The sequence below is a fragment of the Dasypus novemcinctus genome, chromosome 23 (assembly GCF_030445035.2).
Source record: "Dasypus novemcinctus isolate mDasNov1 chromosome 23, mDasNov1.1.hap2, whole genome shotgun sequence".
In the NCBI taxonomy this organism is placed as follows: Eukaryota; Metazoa; Chordata; class Mammalia; order Cingulata; family Dasypodidae; genus Dasypus; species Dasypus novemcinctus.
Window position 1 is genome coordinate 53826198 of NC_080695.1, and position 23830 is coordinate 53850027.

Genomic DNA, 23830 nt, shown 5'->3' on the forward strand with positions numbered 1-23830 from the left:
ATTGGGAAGGGGTTATAGGCCATGACTCACTAATACCAGTTTCTTACTGACTGAAAAATGTTGGGGTGGAGGGGAATTTCTGCTTGGTGGGTATAGTTTGTAAAAAAAAAAACTTTTTTAAAAAGGAAAAATAAATGACATGGTGGAAGCCTGCTAGCAGTAATACAAAAAATCATTCCACCAAACGCAACAGAAAAGTAGACAGGAACAGATACAGCTCCGGGGTTGAGAGCCTGCTTTCCACTTACAAGGTCCCGGGTTCAATCCCCGATACCTCCTAGAAACAAATGAAAAAAAGCTTACTGGGGAAATGTAGCTCAATGGTTTAGCACCTGCTTCCACTCTATGAGGTCCTCAGTTCAATCCCCAGGACCTCCTGAAAAAAAAAGTGGAATCACATGCTGTTAAGAATTATGGCTGAAAAGCAAACTGGTCGACTGTGTTTAGACATAGTCTTTTTCTTCTGGAAGGAGGGAGAAGTAATGAACAGTCATGAACATAAAATGTTCCTTCAGGATATTTATTCCGTTAAAGTCAACTTTCCACTGAGGCCACAGTGAATCTCAAACATAACCTTGTCTTCTCCTTTGATCCACCAATATGTTCCAGTCAAGAGCTGCTTTTGATAGAAAAAGAAGCTAACTGAGCCATCTGCCTTCGACTTTAGACCCTCAGATTAGGAAGAGGGAATTATGGCTCTTTAAAACCGGACTGCTTTTCAAGGTGGTTTTTCCAGAATAGAGAGGGTGGGAAAAACCTACCAAAAGAACAGTACTTGCATTCTTTTCTCTCTTCCTAAAAGTCCATTTGAGTCTTCTCTAGGGCTTACTGAGACCCCGACAGCCACTTATACACAGCAACACCAAGATGCTGCTTCTCCGGAACAATTAATGCTCTGACCACCCCCACCACTTCACTGTCAGAACAATCTGGGCAGAGGCTAAAGCGTAAACCAATTTGTATACATGTAAAAATGAAAACACAAAACCAAGTCCAGGGAGAGCCCAGGAAAAAGCCTCTCTTCCTGGACTCGGTTTCAGGGTCCCTCGGCTGGGCCTCAGGAAGGGCCCGGGGGTCAGGTCCTCGTTTGTAGGGGCAGTCTGAGGGCCAGCTCGGTCAAGTGACTCATGTCTGGCTGTTTGCTTCGCTTCTTGATGTATTCCAGAGTTTTCACCTAGGAGGAAAAAGAAAGAAACATTGCCTTTCTGATTTAGAGGTCCATCCCTAGAGCCTAAGGCTTCAGCAAGTGGCCATTAGGTTTTCTTATTAGCAGAGAAAAGGTTAAGTCTTGAAGGCTGAGAGGGGAAGAAACCAGCAAAGTCCGGAAATAAAACACATGAGAACCTGCGCTCAAAATCAGGTCTGGGGGTGCGCAATAAAGACGTTTTTCCATGTGTGGCTTTTTATTCACAGGGAATAAACTTTTAACTCTGCTTTCAGGCCTTAGGAAGTCACTCAGCAGCAATCTTGGGCCTAGAGCCTTTTCCAGAAGGTGAGGGCTGTCCAGACCCGATGCCGTGTCGAGGCCAGCTGTCCTCTGGTCAGCCTAGCCCAGCCTGAGCCCCCCAGTGGGCTGGGTGTACTTGGGGAAAGGCCCTCCGAGCGCCTCACCATGGCCCTGGTGTCCGCACAGCCGTGCCTCTGCGCCAGGTGCCACAGGTTGACGGAAAGCTGGTTGAGCTTGTTGTTGCGCAGGTCCCCGTGGGCCAAGATGCTGTTAAAGAAGGAGAGGCCCAACGAGCTCTGGCGCTTCAGGGCCTGAAACAGAAAAGGGAGGTTACTGTCTCACCCTGTGGCTCAGGATGGGCCCCAGGGGAGACGCCGTGCAGTGACATCTCTGCGGTCAGTCATGCCTGGGCTCGAAGGCCAGCTCTGCCACATACTTGCTGTGGGGCCTGGGACAAGCTGCCTAACCACCTTGCACCCCAGCCTCTTCATCTGTAAAATGGGAGCAAGGTGATACCTACCTCAAAAGAGATAATATGATGATACAGCAAGATGACGTATGCATAGCTTGGTGCCTCGTACATGGTCATTACTCAAGAAATGAAAAGTAGAAGTGGGCGACACTTCCTTGGGACTGAACGCTCAGTGTGGGACCAAGGAATGAAACTTCCTGAGCAGTGAAAATCCCTCTTGCTGTAACCCAAGTAAAATTTATAACTGCAATGTCTTTCAGATGGGCCCCAAACTCCTCCAAGTCCCTGCCCCCTTGCCTACAAATTAGTAAGGACCAAACCATGGCCACCACCAGAGCCCAGGCCCAGCCTTGACAAGAACTTTTACATGCTCAGATGCCAGAACTGTCCTCTCTGACACGAGAAAGCCATCCTGGGAAGAGCCTGACCAAAACGTCAGAGCAGACCAAAGCTGAACGCCATAGCGGAATTGTGAAGACAGGGGCGGGACAAGGCTCCAAACTTCAACAGGCCAGGGAGAGGAGATACAGCCTTCTGGAGGAAAACAAGGGAACCCGGGAAGGCCAGGTCAGCAGAGGGGCGCCAGCAGTGGAGGAACTCGGCGGCTCATGCCTTGTCTACACCCGGAGAACATTCCAGGCCCTCGCTGGGTGGTCTTGGCCAGTCCTGCTGAGCACTCTGAGGGGCCTCCTGCACCTGCTTTGCTCCCTGGCAGCTCCAGGTCTGGCGCCTTTACCGCACACCTGCTGGTCCATGGCTCACCCCACCTACACTTTTTTTTTTTAGCAGGTACCAGGGATCAAACCTGGGACATCATACATGGGAAGCAGGCACTCAACCACTGAGCTACAACCACTCCGCACCCCCTACTCTTGACAGCCACGCTCTGTGCCAAATGCTGAGCCGGTTCACTTGCCCCTCCTGCCCCCTCCCAAGTCAGACTTGTAAGCCTTTGAAAGGAAACCAGCCAAGGGGCATCCTCAAATGCATCTGGGGGAGAGTGGCTGAGCAACAACGAGAGACTTGAGGCCCCCAAATTGAACGTGCCTGGGCCATGGCTTGGTCCAGTGGCAGTCCCTGAAGCAGAAGGGCCTAACTGTGGAGGTGTGGGGTCACGTCCTGGGGAGCAGCAGCGGGAATACCCGCACCTTCCTGGCACTGAGTACCTGGCGCCCGCTGGCTCTGGATGCAGTTTATCAGACAACGCAGCTCTGCGCGTCGAGAAGCTGTGCGGGGGCACCGTCCAGCAGCTTCCAGCCCATTCTGCTCGCCTTTTAAACCGGCCCTCACCTGACTTCCTGGGGGAGCAGGAGGGCCTCGTGTTCTGCTCAGATCTGGAGGACCAGGCTGAAAGAAACTTCTGTTTCACACCCAGGAGAACAGTCTCCCTGAGAGAGGCTCCTATGTTTCACTGAAGTAGGAGAGATTTTTTAAAAAAGTGAAACAAGGAGCATAACATTGTGAATAATTGGCTATTTCTCCACTCTGTCATCTTTTGAATAAACATTTTTGCCTATGAAGCCCCACTGGCACGTGTTTTAAATGCCACAGCCCATTAAAAATAAAATCACTGGAGACGCACGTGAGGGATGAGGTGGCATGCCAGTCGATATTTAGAGACCCAGAAAGACACGAACACGTCAGTGGGAGACTCCGATGGGGGCCACGTGCCACCGCCTTTCTCCGCAGAGGTTTTAAATAGAAAAGAGTGTCTCCTCATTCTTTTCCTATGAGAACTGTCATTTCCAGGAAGCTCAGAGGCCCCGGCACAGTTCCCGGCTTCACCACACCCAAACAAACAGCTCCGTGAAGCTCTTCGTTAAAACAGGCCTGGCTCCTTGGCGGGGATTTCAAGGACTGTTCTGGTAGCGGCCGAGCAGGGCTGGGCTGCGCGGGGCCGGCATCCAGCATGTGTGTTTAGCAGCAGCTGGAAGCTGCCCCCCGCACCAGGTGGAGAGGAAGCTGCCCCTCAGCTCGGGGCCCCTGCTGCGACCCGGCGGCCTGAGCTGAATTTCCACATCACATTGTTAAAATGAAGGATGGCGTGCCCCGTTTCAGCTCTGTCTGCCCGTGTTTTTCTAATAAATGTGCACATGGACAGACAAGGCAGTGAAAGTCCCTGGTATTTATGGGAGCTGAAATGTACTTCAGAAACATTCCAGCTCTGCTCTTCTTCCAGAATTCCATCACCATTATCACCATCACCTCCCTTCCCCGCTCAGAGAGGGCGCAGCAGCAACGATAAATAAAAATAGGTCCAAATGATATGGTTCTGGGCTCCTTTCTACTGTGAGCTTGGCAGTTCTAGGCTCTGGTCATTTGTGCTGTCTGTGGCCATCTCTTGGGGTAAAAAAAAAAAAAAAAAAAGCCTGTTGCATCTGTGAAGAAATGCACTTTTTTTTTTTTATAGTTATATATATATTTATATCTCCCCATCCCCCCAGTTGTCTGCTCTCTGTGTCTATTCGCTCTGTGTTCTTCTGTGACTGCTTCTATCCTTATCAGCGGCACGGAAATCTGTTTCTTTTGGTTATATCACCTTGTTGTGTCAGCTCTCCGTGTGTGCGGCACCATTCCTGGGCAGGCTGCTCCCTCCTTCGCGCTGGGCGGCTCTCCTTACGGGGTGCACTCCGCACGCGTGAGGCTCCCCTACACGGGGGACACCCCTGCGTGGCAGGGCACTCCTTGCGCACAGCAGCACTGCGCATGGGCCAGCTCCACAAGAGTCAAGGAGGCCCGGGGTTTGAACCGTGGACCTCCCATGTGGTAGACGGACGCCCTAACCACTGGGCCAAGTCCGTTTCCCAAGAAATGCATTAAGTCACGTGACCAAAATCTGGAGGGGCATAACTTGCCAACGCACAGTGTTTCTCTAAGATGAAGCAGGAGCTGATGGTTCCAAGAAGTCAAAGTAAGGAGCTAAGAATAATTTTTCAAGGGGACTGGAGAGTATGGGGGGGGGATCTAATTAGTATAATGAGCCCACACTGGTGAAGGGCTGCGCCTCCCCTGTGGGGTACAAAAGGCTCCCTTCTGAAAACCATCCCAGCAGACTCAGGAAAACATGGTTTTTCGACAGTCCGTGTTTGTAGGAGGCCCTTTGGGGGTGGGGAGCTACTTCTTGGAGTACTCACTGGTTTGACAAGGCCCTTCTCCTGAAGAAACTGGAGTTTCAATGCTGGGCCTTTCACTGACTGCCAGTGTCCTTCACGCACGGACTTCCCGGAGTTCTGGGCACTGCAGCCTGAGCTCTGGGGCTGGGCCGGTGGGACACACCCACACCCACTCCCGTAGAGAGGGGGCTCCTAGCGCTGGCACGTGCTCAGGGCCCCGGGTCAGCAGTTTCTGCAGGTTTTCTTTCTTTTTTTTTAAAAGTTATTTTTTTATTTATTTCTCTTACCTTCTTTCCCCCACCCCACCCCGGTCTGGTTTTCTTTATTTAAAATTTCTCTCCCCTTCCCCCCCAGTTGTCTGCTCTCTGTGTCCATTCGCTGTGTGTTCTTCTATGACTGCTTCTAGAATCTTTGTCTCTTTTTTTGTGTCATCTTGCTGTGTCAGCTCTCCGTGTGGGTGGCACCATTCCTGGGCAGGCTGCACTTTCTTTCGCGCTGGGTGGCTCTCCTTACGGGGCACACTCCTTGCGCGTGGGGCTCCCCTACGCGGGGGACACCCCTGCGTGGCAGGGCGCTCCTTGCGCGCATCAGCACTGAGCTTGGGCCAGCTCACCACATGGGTCAAGGAGGCCCGGGGTTTGAACTGCGGACCTCCCATGTGGTAGAAGGACGCCCTAACCACTGGGCCAAGTCCGCTTCCCTCTGCAGGTTTTGTTGATAAGCCTAAGGCAGGATCTGCAGGCAGCCACCCTGGATTCCACAGCCTGGCTGGGGAAGGGAGCGTGAGGAAAAGGCCCCCACCCTCCAGCACTTCAACATCCAGAGGGAGGGGGAACACCGCACAGAGAAGACTGTGCTGTCAGTGTGTATCTGCAACAAGATAATATTTTCATGGTTTTGTTGGTGGAATGGGGAAGGAGGATAAGGTATTTTCTACAGCCCTGGAAAGGAGTAAGAAATAAACAGAAAACCCTGTTTTATCTTAATTTGTCTTCATAATGTATGGCTGCTTTAAAAGGGGCAGGGGGTGTGGGAGCAAAATCCAGAAGGAGAGAATTCAGGCAGAGGAAGGGGTCTGGGAAGGAGCAGCGGGGGAAGGGCAGTGCTCCAGCACTTAGGAAGGAGGGTGGGGGGCTGGAGAGCCTCTGGGAATGCATGAGTCTAAAGTCTGTCTCATGTTCAGGAAAAGGTATTTGAGTGGGGAGGACAGCGAGAGAACAGGCCCCTTCCTGCCACGAGGAGAGCGGGAACGAGCTGCCGGCTGTCTCTTGCTAGGTGAGAATGAAAAATGTGAAATGCTTCAAGCAAACAGCTCAGAGTTCAGGAACAACAAGACCCAGGGAAGGTACGTGGAGGTGGAGTCTCAAGCGCCAGCTGCCCCAAGGGAAGGACAGAGAGAGAACGTGCAGCAGCAGCTTGATTCCTGAGGTAGAGCCCACCTCCCTTCTCCCCAAAGAGACACAATAAAGACCAGCCTGGATCCCAAGGACCACCCGCCTCAGCCAGGCCAGACAGAGGGTCTCTGAGATGCATCTGTCCCTTACACATTTGGGCCAAAACGGCAAAAATGGAAGCCGTGTCAGCATAATTTGGGAATATTGTAGATTGAATTATATACAATCATATTAAAATTAATCCCTCATCTATGGAAAAACTGCTCTGGATATACAAAAGATGTAACATTTGATAATGCATTTTGTGGGCAAAAGCATGGCTTCTAGAAGATTGCCTTGGCCACAGGACACAGCCACCTCTCTAGGAATTCAGTTGCCAGGCTACCAGCTGGGCCCACCTCGCTGGATTGTTGTGAGGATTAAATGTGTAATTCATGCACAACTCTCACCACCGCACTTCATATATATTAAGGGCTTGAAAGCCATGACCTCCTCCTGTTGGGAGCTGATAACAGCATGCCACTTCTTAGGGGACAAATGGAAATGCCTTGGTTGGGGAGTGCCAGCAAGGCAGTGGGTAGGAGTTCTGGCCTGGCAATCGGGTTTCAATCCCTGCTGTTCTCTCACAACCACTGGGGTTCTAGGTGCACCTCTCTGAGCCTCAGTTTCCTTTTCTGTTCAGTGAGAATAAACAACAGAGTCATTGTGAACCTCAGAAAAGCAAAGGTGTGTGAAGCATATGCTGTTATTTATTTCACATGCACTGACTGAGCACCTGCTGTACGCACGGCTCCATTCGAGTGTGGGGGATGCTGTACTGATGATGGGGTAATGGGGGGATCCTAGGGACCCTGTCTCAGGCGTGGCTGAGCTGAGACTCTCAAGATCCCTGGTCCTGATGAACTTCCATTTGATGGGGCAGGCAGGCAGTTGGCAAGTAAACACACAGAACAGTTCAGACGGTGACAAAAGTGCGACTGAGACAATTCGATAGGTAGCTAGGGAGGGTTCAGGGAAGGCCTCTCTGAGGAGGTGACCTTCGAGCTGCGACATGAATGATGTGCAGAAGTGGCCACAGGAGGGCCGGGGGAGGCACATTCTAGGCAAAGAGTAGGAGCAAAGGCCCTGGGGCGCCTGGTAAGTGATTTGTACATAAACACATTACTCATCCAGAGTAGCTTCCTTTCCTGGATGGGCAGTCATCAAACTGCCTGCTCTTGGGGTGATGGGAGGTGGGGGGTAACAGGCAGAGCACACCCACCTCATCCTTGGCCAGGGTCTTCAGATGCTCCAGGATCTGAGCCATCACCGTCTCGCACAGCTTATTGTTTTCGGCCAGAAACTTGGAGTCTCCCCCGTAGAGGCTGTCGTTGGAGTCGACTGATTGAACAAACAAGAGCCATGAGATGTCACCAAGCCCGCGCCATCCCGGCTGGGGAGGGGCAGTCGTGTGTCCCAGTGGTGTCAGCAGATGGCAGGAAATTGTGGCAGGGCAGAGGGAAATGGTCAAAACTTCCCACCAGGCTGGGGGCCTTGGGAACCACAAAGAAACCACCTGGCCTGCTGGAGGGTCTGACTCAGGGATCCAGTGGTGGGGAAGTTGCCCCTTCCTCCTCAGCGTGGAAGGGGGATGACGGGCAACCGAGTGCCCGTCCCAGCAGCTGCAAGTAGTGAGCGCCTCCTGTGTGCCCAGCACACACCTCAGTGCTTTACACCCATTATTTCAGAGTCCTAGAAATGAGCAGGTGAGAGAATATTAATCTCTCTTTTCTGGATGGAGAAACTGAGGCTTCACGGGCGTCCTAGCTAGGATCCCGCCCTGGGATCCTAAGGTCTTAACCCCAGCACCTCTCTGCCAGTCCTGTAGCCCGCTTCTCAAAAGCAGCCTTGAGTGGACCGTAAAAGTTCTCTGTTTCTACTACTCAAGAAGCCTGAGTCCCTTCAACAGCGTTTCTAGCCAAAAAGTCCTCTCTCTCCTAGGCCATCTCCTATGGACAATCACCACCTAGGGTAAGACCAGGCCAGGGGAGGACAGCCTTGAGTTTATCTCTCTCCCCGTGTTCCCTATTCAGTGTCCTTCACAAAAGGTATGATCTCCTCCAGGTAAGGAGACGTAGCTACTGCATGGGTGATTTTACACTTGGCTTTCTCCACTTAATGCTATTTCTTAGAGCTAGTTCCATATCAGCGTCTACAGATCTGCTACCTTGTCTTAATTCCACTGTATGGGTAGACCAGAATGCATTCAGTTGGATCCTACCTATGGATATTTAGTTCTTTTCTTTTTTCCTTTATTTTCCTTTTGGCCATGGCCAGCCTGCTACAAAACAATAGAGCCCATAACAAAACTACAACCTTTTCCCCTCCACTTCTGCATGAGCTTATGCTCCTTTTCTCGCCAGATCATGTTTTAGCTGCTTCAACCCCCGACTCCCAAATGCCAACTTGAACATGCTGTACATGGTTACTTCAATTGGATGTGAATAAGGGGCACTCGTTCTGAGGAGCCTGGTCCAACCTCAGAACCCACAGGTGTGAGAGACCTTCTTAGATGCCCACGCAGTGATAAGTGGTCAGGAAGAGGTAAAGCGCAGTGGCAACCATTTGCGGCCGCTGATCTGACGGAGCCAAACATTGGGGTTGATGCCCTAAATGTGGTGACACTTGATAAGCCAGGGGCCACATGGATGCTGGGGCAAGGGGGGCGTGTCTTCACCACTATCCAGCTCGAAAGAACCAGTGGAAGGATGCTGTCTCCTACCGCATCAAATCAAGAGACAGTATTTGTAAGAAATACAGCGGGGCCTTGGAGTTGTGCAAGACAAAAAGAGGTGACACCTACAAGCAAGGGACAAATGGAGGAGGTTGAGCCTGCAGATGGGTGAGGCTGAGCACGAGAGTCACAGTGACCACCCCGTGGCGGTGTAAGTCACGGGCCGTGGCCAGTGTCTGCACCATGAGTCATCAGACAGCTGGTCATGTGCCACAGAACCAGGGACCACGTCCAACAGGTGCTTGTCACGGAGACCAAGAAAAACCAACGGATGAGGGGCAGGGATGGCCTCTGAGCTTTTAAGAAAGTGACTCCTATTAGGGTCTCTAATAGGGAAACTGACAAATATTTCAACATTCAATATACCAAATATACACTTATCTCGTCTAAGATTTTATGAAAAAATATCCCCAACTTTACTCATAATCAAGAAACAAAAAACTAAAGCCACAGAAGCACTTTTTTTTTTTTTTAAAGGACATATCGGATTAGGTGAGAAAGAATGATAATTCCCAGTTTTGATGTGGATCTAGGAAGACTGTTGGTACTGTGAGCTTGGAAATAGGGACAAAAAACCTTGAAAATAAACAGACACTTTGACTTGGGAAAACCACTCCAAGGGATTTAATCCTAAGAAACTACCCAAAAGGTACACAGGGATGCCTTAATTTTAAAATACTATGAAGAAAATAAAAGTGTATTATTGATAATTAACTATGATATACTACAATATACCATCAGTGTACTGTTACTAAAAGCTGCGCTATACTATAGCTACAATATAATAGTGAAGATAGCTATAAAACTTTTTTTTAAAAGTAACTAAAGAGCATACATAGTAGGGCCCATATATAAATCACACAGACATATATTACAGTCATATATATTTTTTCTAATTTGTAATTTCCTAAGAACCAATTACTTTTAATTTAAAAGTCTGTCTTTATTTTACATATTTCCTGTAATATGCTTTCAGTGTTTTGGGGAATAGGCAAGTGAAAACACAGAGTAATTAAGTGATAAAATAATTTCAGGGCTGCTTTATCTTCACTTCTGCTTGCTATTTCAAGAACAATGTTTGTCCTTTTCTTTATATATAACAGTGTTTTTCCTTTTCTTTCTTACTCTTCTTCTTTCCCCAACCTTTTATTTTGAAAAATGTCAAGGCTATAGAAAAGTAGGGGGAAAAAACAGTACAATAAACACCTGCCTGCCACTCACCAACTGTTAACATTTTGCTACATTTGTGCATGCTTTTTCACTTGCTCTTTCTACACATGCACATACTTTTTTTTTTTTTTTTTGATGAACCATCTGAAAGCCAGTGGCAGGCATTCTGCTTAAGAATAGGGAGAACAGCAGGCTTCCTCGTTCCCTCCCAGCTTCTCTGCCATGCAGGCCATTTCAAATCCGATTCCCAGGGTGCAGTGCAAGGCCCGGGCTGCAGCAGTCGGTCCCAGATTAGGATTTCTAATATGACCCTGGTCGCTGTGCTGTGACCTCTATCTGCCATGTTGGGGGTGGCAGTTATTCTTATAAGCAGCTAAAGAATTTGATTCAAGCGCTCGCTACCACCTGATTTTGCCAGGCAGCGAAAGTGCAGCTGGTGAAGGAATTTCTCACGTCCACTGCTGAGGGCCAGAAGAGTTTCTGGGATAAATTCCCAGTCTTCCCCTTGGTTGGAATCTCCCCTCATTCTGATCAGCCCAGCACTGGAGTGAGAGAAGGGCCAGGCTGCCCATGGGTGGATGACCACCCAGGCCACATGTTTCCGGCCCGAGAGGCCGCTCACCCGCTTGCTCACGTAGCACCTGCTGACTGGGAGCCCAGTGGGAACAAGGCAGCCCTGCTCCTGCCCTCACAGCGCTTCCAGTCCACCAGGGGATATGGAGAAGCACACGGGCAGCCACGAGAGCATGTGACAGCCGGGAAGGGGCAGTCCAGGGAGATGGGGGATCCCAGACTCTATGCTGGGAGGAATTCTACAATCAGTGAGATCTAAGTGGAGCCCGAGGTTGAATTCACTAGAAAAAGCAGGGAAGGGGGAGGGGTGTAGAGTTTCCCATGTTAATACTTGGTGGTAACTGAGGGATGGAGAATAGGGCCAGTCGGAGTGTGAGAAGTATCTTGGTCAGACCAGCATGCAGAGAGGGCTCAAGAGTCTGGGCATGGCTCTCAGGGAGTCAGAGAAAAGTCATGTCCCTGGCAAATGGCCACTAAAAATAACCCACGAGCACTGCATCTGTTCTGAGGGTCACAAAATGAATGCTTCAAGGCCCTGGCTGGTGACATGAAGGTGTAAGGAGGGTATGGTGGCTTCTGAGCAGTGCCTTAGGCTGCACTCCTCCAATAAAGACACACTCTAGCTACGTATTACATGAACAAACCTTGGGCACACAGGCATATCCTTCACATCCATATCAAACACGCTCATTCTCTTACGTGCTTGCATGGAAGCACTGGGGTTATTGCGCCAAGTAATTTCAGAGTGTTCTCTTTCTATTAATCTGGAAAGAAATCAGCTAAGGTGCCCTTTGTAAAGGAAAAAATTATTCAACCCCTCTTTTTTGGAAGTTCCGATCTGTGTCGACAAGGTCTAAATGGCTGCCTGGAGCGGGTTCTTAACCAGGGATCCACGGATTTCAGGGGGTCCGTGAGCTTGCACTGGAAAAATCAACTTATTATCTTTATTTTCCCTGACCTCTAACTGAAATCTAGCATTTCCTTCACTTATGAATGTATGCAATAAATTACTATAGTATTCATTTCACATTACATTACAGTTGTTGCATATCTCTAAAAATTGCTTATGCTTACCCATACTTTGAAATTACGGTAGTTGTTAGACCTGACGCTAGTTGAGTGTCATAAAGCTATGTGCTGCGACATTCTGAGAAGGGGTCCATGGAACAAAAAAGGTTAAGAAACCCCTGGCCTAGAATAAGTAAAGTGGTTGGGAAAGCAGGACCCCCAAGCCCTGCAGAGCCACATGGGGCTCCTGGGATCTCTCTCCTACCAAAAGACCTGTCAGGGCACAATTCTGTATCCAGAGTTACCATCACTGGGCTAACAAGAAGGGGGGACATCCATCTTCTGTCTTCATCTTTGAAAGCTAAAAAACTAGCTTCTTGCCTGTCAAATACAGCCTTGCTCACTTCACTAGCAATCTGGCTCCTGCCGTCTGCCCTGGCAGTTTTGTTTAGAGAAAATGAAGTAAATCCATATGAGGAAAAGCAGAGAGAGGAGAAGGCAGGGGGCGCATGCACCCCTGGCCTGTTCCCTGGGTTACAGGCCTGCTTCCATGGCAATGCCTCGTCCTCTGAAGTTTCTCTATCCTTCAGAGCCTTCCGCGTGCACTTGGCAAAAGAGGAAATCAAATGCCATTAAACACAGACAAGGGGGTTCAACCTCATGAGTCACCCATGAGACACTAATTAAACAGAATGGCTAAAATGCAAGGACTCACAATACCAAGGGTGAGTGAGGATGCGAAGAAATTGGAACGCTGACATGCCTGGTAGGAGTGTAAACTGGTAGAACCATTTTGGAAAACTGTTAAGCAGCATCTACCAAAGCTGACCACAAGTAAATCCTATGAGCCATCAGTTCCACTCCTGGGAATATACCCAAGCAGAAATGCACACCATCTGGCCAAGATCGTTCATAGCATAGGAACTGGAAATTTCTAGACATCCATCCTTAAGGGAATGGATAAATTATGGTTTACTCACAACAGAAGACAATACAGCAATGAAAAAGGTGAACTATCGCTACGCACAATGTAATTTTAGTCTCAGACATAATAATGAGTGAAAGAAGCCAGATACCAAACAATATTTGCTAAATGATCCCAAATTGCATAAAATTAAAAAGCTGGCAAACTGACTTATAATGCTAGGAGTCGAGAGAGGGCTGTAGCTTTGGGAAGCAGAGGGCTGGTACTGACTGGAAGGGGATATGACGGGGGCTTCTGAGGAACAGTGATGTTCTATTTCTTGATCTTGGATGTGGTGACTTGCATATGTTCACTTTGTGGTCAGTGGCTGAGCTTTACACTTATTGCATATATATGACACTTGACAGAAGCACTGTGATTTTGTAATCAAGGAAGCAGGGTACAGTTTGGCTAAGAGTTCTGCACCTGAATCCCACTTCCATCACTAACTAGCCGGGAGCCCCGGAGTAAAATCACTTGGTCCTTCTAGGCCTCCCCTGCTCACAGGTAAAACAGGGAGACAAATGCCCGTCCTTGCAGCAAGGTTGTAAGGACTGAAGGAGGAAAAGGCCTGGGGGGTCGAGAGCAGTGCTGGGCTTGCAGTCGGGGCTGGGTTGTGATAGCCATTCCTGTCGATGCTAACCCATCCTCTTAAGTTACATCTTTATCGCCAGCCCCAAACTCCAGCTAGAGAAAGTCTCTAGAGTTACCAGAGAAGGCTATTCCTGAGCATGGCAAATTGATTCACTGAAATTTCCAAGTGTAGAGTTAGATCCTGAGGTATACAATTACTGTGCCAAGCACTTTTAACAACAAGGCTACTTTTGGGAAAACAAAAACTGAAACTGGGCAGGGCAGGGGGTGACAAGCAGGAAATACTTCCCCCTGGGCTGGAGCCCAGGCATGTGCATCTTTAACCAGCTTTCCAGGCCATTCTGGGCCAGACCAAAGACCCACTGCTCCACAAGTGCCTCTCCAAACATGCCTGATACTAACAGCCACCGGAGATGCTTGCTAAAGGGACACACCCTCAGGCCTCTTTTCTTGGGGTTTCTCATTTAGGAGGTGCAGGATGGGTGGCAGGGATTTTTTTTTTTAAAGAGCTGCCCCAAGCCAGGTAAATTTAGAGAAATCCTGGATAGAAATTCATGGAAGCTCAAATGCCAGAGGGAAGTAAGTGAAACGGAAGCTGGAAACGTTCCTTTTGCCCTTGGTGAAGTTCAAGCGCAGCGCGGCGGGTGGGAGGGGCAGCCATTACCTCTGTCTACGTGGTAGAGGTAGGTCTCCTGGCTCATGGCGGCCAGGAGATGTAAGACGCAGGTGTAGATGCGGATCTTATCGTCGCTGTTGTCCTCCCAGGTGTAGTCCTGGATGACGTTGAGAAGCTCTCGAACAAGAAACAGGACCCCGTGCTCGGGATGATCCTGGCGGAAAAGGAGAAAAGGATGACTCGTCCCAGATACAACACAGGGAAACAGCAACGGCAACACACATCGAGGTCCCTCCCTATGGAGAAATCCAAGTGCCTGTTCCCGGACAAAGGAAAGGGCCCCTCAGGGGCCTGGCTAGAGGACACAGAAGAAAACGGCAACACGTGCTAAATCTCCTCCATTCCTCGACACTCCGTCTGCGGAGACGAGCTTTGCGAACCTCGCTGGCTGAGTCCGAGGAATGGGAAAGCAAAGCCACCTGCCAGCTTAGGCCGGGTCCCAGGCTGCCACCCTGCTTTTACGTGAGCAGCGATACAGGAAGTAAGTCCTCTTCCTCCCACTACAGAGGCAAGACTGTGGGTCTCAGCAGATGGCACAGCAGAAGCCACCTCTCGGGGCAAGGCCTCCGAATCACCGTGGTCATCCCTAGGGGCACCAATTTTAGACAGTCTTTCTTTGGTTGAGAGGACGTTCGACAGCATTGACAGCCAAAGAGAGGACTCTCTCTGGGGAGAAGAAAAACCCAAGAGGGCATCACAGAGTTGACAGCAAATAGTGTTGCTCAGATGCTAAACTGAATCTCACCAAAACAAAAAGTGTTGGGATTCAAAGAAGTTGAGCAGCTTCAACTCAGATCCCTGAAGACATATATGATTACATGACTCCCTTATTTAAAACTCTCCAAAGACTTCCCATCCCCTGTGGAGTAAATGCCCTACTCCTGCTGGCCGATGGGCTCTGTGCAACTCACCCTCTGCCCTGCCTCGTGCCACCTGCCCCTCCCTCACTCCAGCCTCCTTTCCCATCCCTCAGGCCTGCCACCTCTGCCAGGGTCCTGGCAGGAGCCAGTAACATGCTCCAAAGGTTAAATGAGGAAGGTTCAGTGAAGAGCTATTTGTGAAGATGTGGGAAGGAGTGAGAGGACTAACAAGGACACGGGAGGCCCGCAGGGACCGGCAACATCCGGAAGCTGTTACCACTGAAAGGACAAAGCAGCAAGTGGTGTTCTTGGGACCTGGCAAGACCTGTACCTGCAGGAGGCTGCCCAACAGGAGCCATGTCCTTGGGTGAAGGCCAAGGCCATGGCCAAACCGTGGACCAGCAAGCACAAGGCTGTAAATACCCCAGCCTCTCCTGCCCTCCACGCCACCACACTGCCATTCCTGTCGGCTGAACCAGTTGGAAGCTGAGGAAGGAAGCTCAGGTGATGCTGTCCAGAGGCTGGTGGAGGGTTCCTGGGGTACGTGACCAGGGGGCCCAGCAGGCACTATTGAGCACGTGAGCTGGAGACATTCTGGCCTCCCAGCCTTGCTGTTTCCTGATTGGAATTTCTTCCCCCAAGGCTTGGCCAAACTGATGGCCTTCCAATCTCCAAGCCCCTGGTGTCTCTAGCGCAAGGCCTCCCCAGACGTCAGACCAGAGGCCTCTTTGCCAGGACCCTCTTTATCACAAATCATCCTGTCTTTTTACTTCGGAACAGCTCTCACCATCGGAAATGTTCAAACTCATTCATTCACTGAGCGCCCGAAGTATGATCAATTGAACTTATTTAAACCTATCGGTTGAACTATCTCCTTCCCCACTAGCCTATAAGCTCCAGGACAGAAACCTTTCCTACCTGTTGCCAATGGAGCTTCTCCCAGGACCACCCATTGCATACCATATTCTGTGACTGGCACCTCTGGGAGCAGTGAGCACATGGAAGGCACTCGATAAGTCCTGCTGGGTGGGTTACACTTTTTTAAAAAAGATTTATTTATCCCTGCCTCTCCCGTCCCTCATTGTTTTGTGCTCGCTGTCTGTTTTCTGTGTCCATTCGCTGTGCATTCTTCTGTGTCTGCTTATTTCCTCTTTATGTGGCATGGGAACCGATCCTGGGACCTTCTAGAGTGGGAGAGAGGTACTCAATCTCTTATACCACCTCAGCTCCCTGGTCTGCTGTGTCTTTTACTGCCTCTCCTCTCTTTTCGTGGCATCATCTTGCTGCACCAGCTTTCTGTGTGGGCCAGCCTGCCGCATGGGCCAGCACTCTGCTCAGGCCAGCTTGCTTTGCAAGTCAGCCTGCTGCACAGGACAGCTTGCCTTCACCAGGAGGCCCCAGGAATCGAAACCTGGGCCTCCCATATGTGTAGACTGGAGCCCAATCGCTTGAGCCACATCCACTTCCCGGATTACACTTTTTAAGCACCTTCTGTGCATCAGGAACTGAGTTGGCAAATGAATATAAACAACAACAGCTAACATTTACAGTAGCCCCCAGTGACAGATGGGGAAATGAGCCATGGGGAGTGTAAGTGGCCCCCAGTCACACTGCTAGCACATGGAGGACCCAGGACCCAAACTCTGGCAGTCTGGTTCCAGAGCGGTCATTCCTAACAACTAATGCTCCAGTTACACGACTCTCTGCAGATGAGCTAGGCATGACTTAAAAGACTTCATGGGGCTTGCTAACTGGGGGGACAGCACATATGCAGTCCACTACGCTGAACTCACGATGAAAAGTGCCACAACAGATGTGGGGGGAGATTAACGGCAACCTAAGCCCATGTGAGTGTGCACATATAGTAGTGATACTGTCAGTGGGGGAGAATGATGGTGAGATGCTTTGTATGCGCATCATACATGTATGTTATGTTAACATCAACCGAAGTTGCTGTTACAGTATCAGGGCAGGAAAGAGGAACACGTGATGCTCAAAAGTCTGAAGTCTCAAATTATGTGCATCGACATCGCCCATGCATGGTCTGCCTTCCACTTACAGAGTCATTGTCATTGGCAACTGACTCCTGCCTTTCTGTGCTAACAGCTGTTTCTAACTAAGCTGTTTTGTTCTGCTATGTGGATATTCAAAGCTGTACTTTATTTAAGGATCTGCCTTGGAAAGAGACAGCAATCTCAGTGTTCTGGTAACTTAATTTCAAGATAAAGGCTATACCTATTGCAGGAGACCATTCAATATACCATCAAAAAGGTGAAAGAAAGGCCATAGAATTGAAAGGTTTGTAGTAAGCCACTTCCGTGAACCTTTGGTCACGACTGAAGAGATGAGAGATTATTGCCAACCTCCTGTATGAGAAATTTTCCATGGCAGCCATGCTTCGATGGTTGTAAAAAAAAATTTTTTTTTAATTGTACTTTGATGGTTCAATGCCAACAAGTGAAGCAAGGCAGACACAGAGTTCTTGAAGGAAAAATAGGGTCCTGGGCTCAGGTGGCACTCCAAGAGGGAAATGGTTCCCCTGGCAAGGTGCGCCCAGGGAGAACCTGGAAGGGAATGAAGCCTCTCTCCCATCCTGCTTGACAGGGGGCCTGGTTCCACCACCAGCGCTACTTCCCTGAGGTTCTTCAGGAATTCTTGGGAGAAGCAGCAATACTCCTGTAGCCACTGACTTCCCAGGAGAGCTGTGACGTGAGGCAGCAGTGACAGTGGCTGAGCAGACATCCTGGTGTTCAGTCCAGACCTGGCCACTTACTAGCTGGCAACTCAGGGCAAGTTACTTCACCTCTCTGTGCCTCGGTTTCCACTTGTGCGAAATGAGGCAGGTTTTGAGTGAACATCTGTAAACTGCTCAGCCCTGTGGCTGGCTCACTAAGAGTAGAGAAGTGGTGTGTCACTAATAATAAAGCCCTTTAGGGAAACGGACTTTGGCCCAGTGGTTAGGGCGTCCGTCTACCACATGGGAGGTCCGCGGTTCAAGCCCCGGGCCTCCTTAACCCGTGTGGAGCTGGCCATGCGCAGTGCTGATGCGCGCAAGGAGTGCCGCGCCACGCAGGGTGTCCCCCGCGTAGGGGAGCCCCACGCGCAAGGAGTGCACCCATAAGGAGAGCCGCCCAGCGCGAAGGAGGGAGCAGCCTGCCCAGGAATGGCGCCGCCCACACTTCCCGTGCCGCTGAGACAACAGAAGCGGACAAAAGAAACAAGAAACAAGACGCAGCAAAAAGACACAGAAAACAGACAACCGGGGGAGGGGAGGGGAATTAAATAAAAAAAAAAAAAAAAAAAGCCCTTTAGAAAAGGAGCTGGAACACAGGACGGGAAGGAAGGGGCCCAGGAGAAGTGGAGGAAGTGGGAGGGCAGGTGTGCACAGAGAGGAGCAGAGGTCATCACTGGGATGGGAGGCTGGCCGCGTGACCAGCCCCCTTCTGTCTCCCAGCGCCACCTGGCGTCCTCACCCTCCCCACTTCCTCCAGTCCCTGTGGCTCTCTTTGCACTCCTCGTGTGCAGGGCTCCTTCCCACCTCAGCGCTGTCCCCTCTTCCCCGAGATGCCCTCTGCTTGCCCCCTCTGAACCTAGTGACTACTCTTCATCCTTTGGATTTCAACTCAAATGGCGTTTCCTCAGGGAACTTTCCTGACTACTCTCCCTCCCTCACTTTTTTTTTTGTTGTTTTTTGAGGTACCAGGGCTGGGGATCGAACTCAGGACCTCTAGCTGAGAAGACGGCACTCAACAATGGAGCCACATCAGTTCACCCTCCCCCAGTTTTGAGGCTCTCAGAGTTCCCTATTTCTTTATGGCACTTTACACAATTGTAGTTAAATGTGTATGTATTTGCTTAATGAGGGTGGGGGGAGGGAATGGGGAAGGCAGGTTTTCCCCCTTCACTCATGAATTTCCAGAATCAGCAGATATTTGTGGGACAGACTCAAAGAAGGAAGGAAGCTTAGCACCGGACATTCTGCCTAGGGCTCAGCCTGCCTGGTGGGTAAGAAGTAGGAAAGGCACCTTCTGCTGCACCCTGAGTGATCAGTGTCACAAAACTGATGGCAGTAGCCTTCCCATCTCCTGCAAAGTGCATCTGAATCAAAATGAAATCGGAAATCGCAATGCCCAACTTGTTTAGTTGCTTCTACTTTACTTGTCCTACCAGATGGCTGTCAAATGAAATGCATTAGTTAGATGACACACAGGACTTCTGCAGCCCACCACAAGGCTGCCCACCCTGATGCCAAGGCAGGATGCTCCCCGTGCCTGGAAAGGTGCCCTGCCTGTGGAGGGAGGGCTGTCCCAGGTGAGCGTTTCCCACTGCACTTTGCAAGACTCAAGCAGGCCAGGTCTGAAATGGCTCCACGCTTTCCTAAGCAGAACCAATAGACACTCATCAAGCCCACCCTTTAAAAGCTGTGGCAGGAAAGGTAACAAGTCATTTGAGCCAGGTGAAAGCGGGAGATGGTGAATCTTGTTTATGCTAAATCTCTTCAGGGCAGGCATGGCTCGCTTCTGGCCTGTCATATCACATCCGGGCTCCTTTGGCTTTGACTATTCACTCCACATCTTGTGGCCCCTACAAAGCTGGCCGGCAGTTACTAAAGCCATATCCCAGGAGGAGGCATGGAGGGTTGCTGATGCTGAGCGGTTCGTGAGTGAATAAACACATTGTATTTCAGGCTCTGGAGTAGCAGGGACCTGGGCTCAGGTTCCGCCCCGCTACACAGCAGCTGTGCAACCCCAGGCCTCACCCAAGCCAGGCCTCCTCACAGACAAAAAGAGCCCTGAGTCCTGCCTCGTAGGGGGTGCCAGGATTCCTAGAGCCGGGATGGGGACGAGGCACTGCGCCCGGTGCAGGATGGTAGTAGGAAGTCACAAATGGCAGCTATTCTTACACCACGGTTGACAAACCCCACAGCAAAAGCCTCATGGACCAAAACCAGGGACAAGAGCTAAAACCTGTGGAGAGCAGGGATCATTTCCACCAATGCCTCAGGGCCAGGGAGGTGAAAGAAAGGAGGTGAATGGGTCTGGAGGTGCCTAGTGGAGCTGTAGCAGGGGGTACCTGCTCCCTGATGTGGCCGAGACCTGGATTTTCCAGAAAAGCCACAAATCTAGGTTTTTCTTGTATCTACCAATTTTGAAACGTGGGTAACTAATTTTGTCATTATGTGGACAGACAAATGTGTCTATGGGCTGGATGCTGTCCGCTGCCCCCCCTCCCGTTTGGAATCCCTTGGCCACAGCCCCCGGTTTCATCTCTCTCATTTCCTTCAGTCCTCACAGGAGCCCTGCGAGGGGTGCATTCAGATGCCGTTCTGGAAACATGGTAACTGGGGCTGAGGGGTTACAAAACCTTCCCACAGCTGCATAGCTATTAAGTCATCTGGTCATGACTAAACTCAGGTTTCTGACTCTGAAGACAAGGCTCTTGATTAAGGCTTCAGAGATTTGTAACATGAAAAACAACAAAACAAAACAAAATAAAACAAAACAAAAACCACTAGAGACAGAAGGCAAACGCATTGAAATTAGTCAGTGAACAATGATTTCTATCAATTTCCTCATTCGAAATGCTGATTTTTCTTTTGTCCCCCTGACAAATAACTAGACTACTCAAAGAAGAGAGAAATCTTTAAAGCTGAGATCAAGTGTCAAGTGAAGTGAACTGTGGAGGACCTAGGCTGCGGCCCTCTGGGCCGCTGTGGCCCTGCCGGTGGGACCTGGCCTCCAGCCCAACACCAGGCCCTGCAGATCCAAACAGGGAGAGCTGGGAGCTGGGAGCTGGGTCACAACTTTCTTTAAAGTAACAGCTTTACTGAGATATAATTCATATGCCATCTAATTCACCCATTTAAGGTATACAATTCAAGGGGATTTTAGTGTACTCACAGACTTGCACATCCATCAGCACACTTAGACCGTTTCAGCACCCCTGAAAGAAGCCCCATGACCATGGGAGGCGAATCACTTTTGTGGTCAGAGTCTAGAGCAATGATTCTCAAAACGTGGTCCTAGGACCACCTCCACCAGAATCCCCAAGGGGGCTTTCAAGAATGCCGATTCCAGGGGCCTATCCCAGCCTTCTGAGTGAGCTGCTCTGGGAGAGGGCCCAGGAACCTGCATTTTAGCAAGCACCCAGTGATTCCCATGCACAATGGTTCTTCCAGGAGTCCTAAACCCATTTTGTGGCATGGACCCGGTGATAGCCTGGCGAAGCGTAAGGACTCCTCAGGATACTATTTTTAATGCAGAAAATAAAATACCTAAGACTACAAAGGAAACCAATTATACTAAAACATAGTTGTCAAAGAATTTTAAAAATGCATCTGCTGTACTGTAATTTATTGCTTCTTTGTGAATGTGTTAACAGGCACAGCAATGAATGGGCTTAATAGACTGTGCTTTTAAAGTAAAAAAAAGCATAAAAAATATTCTGAAATGTCTTTCACCCCTGAAATGTGATATGAATGTTTCCTTTGGTGACAGAGTCCCAGCTACTGCTATCGCTGCTGTGGCTGGCTGCATGTAGTTTATAATTGCATGAAAGGCTGGATTTTACTCATAGAGGTTCATGAAAATAAGATGTCATTGTTTCTCCTTGTCCAAATTCACGGCTGCTCTGACAGATCCCCAGGGAGAGGGCAGACCCAGGTTAAGCAGAAAGACGGCCCAGAAATTCCTACTGCTGGGTCCTCAGAGTGCCCCTGATTCCACCCAGCCCAAGCCTGGCTGCTCATCTCGTACACTTCATGGGAAACCGCAGCATCCTTCCAACAAAGTCCCCTTTGCCCTCTGCTATCTGGGTTTGGTTTCTATTACTTGTCCTGAAAAGAATACCACCAGCACCACCACTATCAGCACCAGCACCACCAGCACCACCACTCAGTCACCACCAGCACAGCCAGTGCCATCAGCACCGCCATTCCATCAGCACCGCCACTCTCAGTCCCATCCCCATGCGCTCCATCACCCGCACTATCAGTACTGTAGCAGTCTGATATGGTCATGAATTCCAAAAATAGATATAGGATTATATTTGTAAACTGGTCTGTACCTGGGCATGATTAAGTTATGATTAGGGCTTTGATTGGGCCAAGTCATTTAGGTGCTGAGTTCACACCCCTTGGTGGATGGGGACTCACAGATAAAAGGCATGGCAAAGGACAGAGTAGGAGTTTTGATGTTGGAGTTCTGATGCTGGAGTTGATGCTGAAGTCTTAAACTGGAGCCCCGGGAAAAGAGGAACCTGACTCTGGAGAGCAGCAAGCCTGGAAAAGAGAGGAACCCTGAGCCTAGAGAGAAGCAAGACTCTGGAAGGGAGGAACCCAGGAAGCCTGTACCCTCGTAGACGTTGGCAGCCATCTTGCTCCAACACGTGAAAACAGACTTTGGTGAGGGAAGTAACTTATGCTTTATGGCCTGGTAACTGTAAGCTCCTACCCCAAATAAACACCCTTTATAAAAGCCAACCGATTTCTGGTAGTTTGCATCAGCGCCCCTTTGGCTGACTAATACAAGTACCATCATCACTGCCATCACCACCACCACACAACCTTTTCTAGTACTTACTATGTGATTACTATGCACTAGATACCAAGGTACTGCTCTAGCAACATTATGTGTATTTGTTTACTTAATCCTCACAACCACCTGGAGGTTGATATTATTATTCCCATTATACAGACAAGGAAACTGGCGTCTCAGAAGAGAACACACTGAAGCTGGGGATGCAGTGCCGAAGCCTGTGTTCTTGACTGACCTTGGCAGTGCAGAGGGCTTCAGCGAGGACACCTGGGCACAGCAAGCGTAGAAAGTACACTGAGCAATTCAAACATCTGACCAGAAAACTAATATGGAGACACTGCAGAGAAGATCCATCCCTGCACTTTTTAGAGCTAAGAATACAGAGAAGGCAGATCAAAGACAAGGTATCACCCATGGACTCTTTGGGGTTAACGTACCGGAACAATTAACAAAGTAGAAAAGAAGTTGCAGAGGAATTCCTGAAGAAATGTTTCGGATGGCCGCATCTTTCCATCGATATTGATCATTTTGGGAACTTCAGGAACGAGGCTTATAGCAGCCTTGAAAAAAGCATCCGCTGCAAGGCAAAAGAAAAGAAAGAAAAAGGAAAAATGAGATCTTTGGAAATTTCAGGGTCTACTTTCTTCTTCATTTAGTCTGGAAGCCAGTACTGTGAATTACACTGGAGTCAGGACAAATGGAGGGCCCAATAATATTTTAGAATAAATTGTATTTGCAAATCTGCACACATTAACTGACTTGGTGGAATGTTCAGTTAAGAGGGCACTGCTGTTGGTAATAACACTTCAACTCAAAGAATCTCAGTGAAACTGGCTTTAGATTATTAAATGAAAAAGGCAAGTAGTGAATTTTTACAGAAAACCTAAAAATCAGTCATAGTCGCTGGGGCTGAGGGCTCATGCCTGATTGGTTCATTGAATCTTCATGTCCACCCCACAAGGAAGGTGCTACCATCACACCCACTGCACAGACGGGGAAATGAGACATGGAAAGTGAAGGGATTTTTCCTAGAATGGTGTCGTGTGTATGCAGGAGGTCCCAAAGTCAAAGCTCACACCCTGTACCCTAGTTTTGTTAAAGAAATAAAACGCAGTTGAAAATAGCTGAAGGAATGCATACATGAGCTTTAGAGATTTCCAATTCAGTATTAGTTCTAGAGAATCATTTGGGAAATGAAGCTATTTTTAGAGATATACAATAATCTGTGAACTAGAAGACTTCAATGGGTAG

The 23830-nt window shown here is 49.3% G+C and overlaps 1 protein-coding gene across 5 annotated transcripts in view; it reads right to left on the reverse strand.

Annotated features, from left to right (window-relative positions):
* Positions 1-506: 506 nt before the first annotated feature.
* VPS35L (VPS35 endosomal protein sorting factor like) overlaps positions 507-23830 on the reverse strand; it is a 121406-nt gene continuing 98082 nt past the window's right edge. For 3 of the 5 annotated variants that reach the window (XM_058286359.2, XM_071211313.1, XM_071211312.1), the window contains 5 exons: positions 23017-23156; positions 14173-14338; positions 7688-7806; positions 1612-1758; positions 507-1174 (listed from right to left, as the gene is read on the reverse strand). In XM_058286359.2, coding sequence (XP_058142342.1) covers positions 1076-1174; positions 1612-1758; positions 7688-7806; positions 14173-14338; positions 23017-23156 — 671 coding nt within the window. In that variant the 3' untranslated portion in view covers positions 507-1075. Of the gene's footprint in view, positions 1175-1611; positions 1759-7687; positions 7807-14172; positions 14339-14496; positions 14851-22191; positions 22324-23016; positions 23157-23830 lie in introns of those variants that run through there. The other 2 variants (XM_058286360.2, XM_058286361.2) reach the window with 2 other exon arrangements.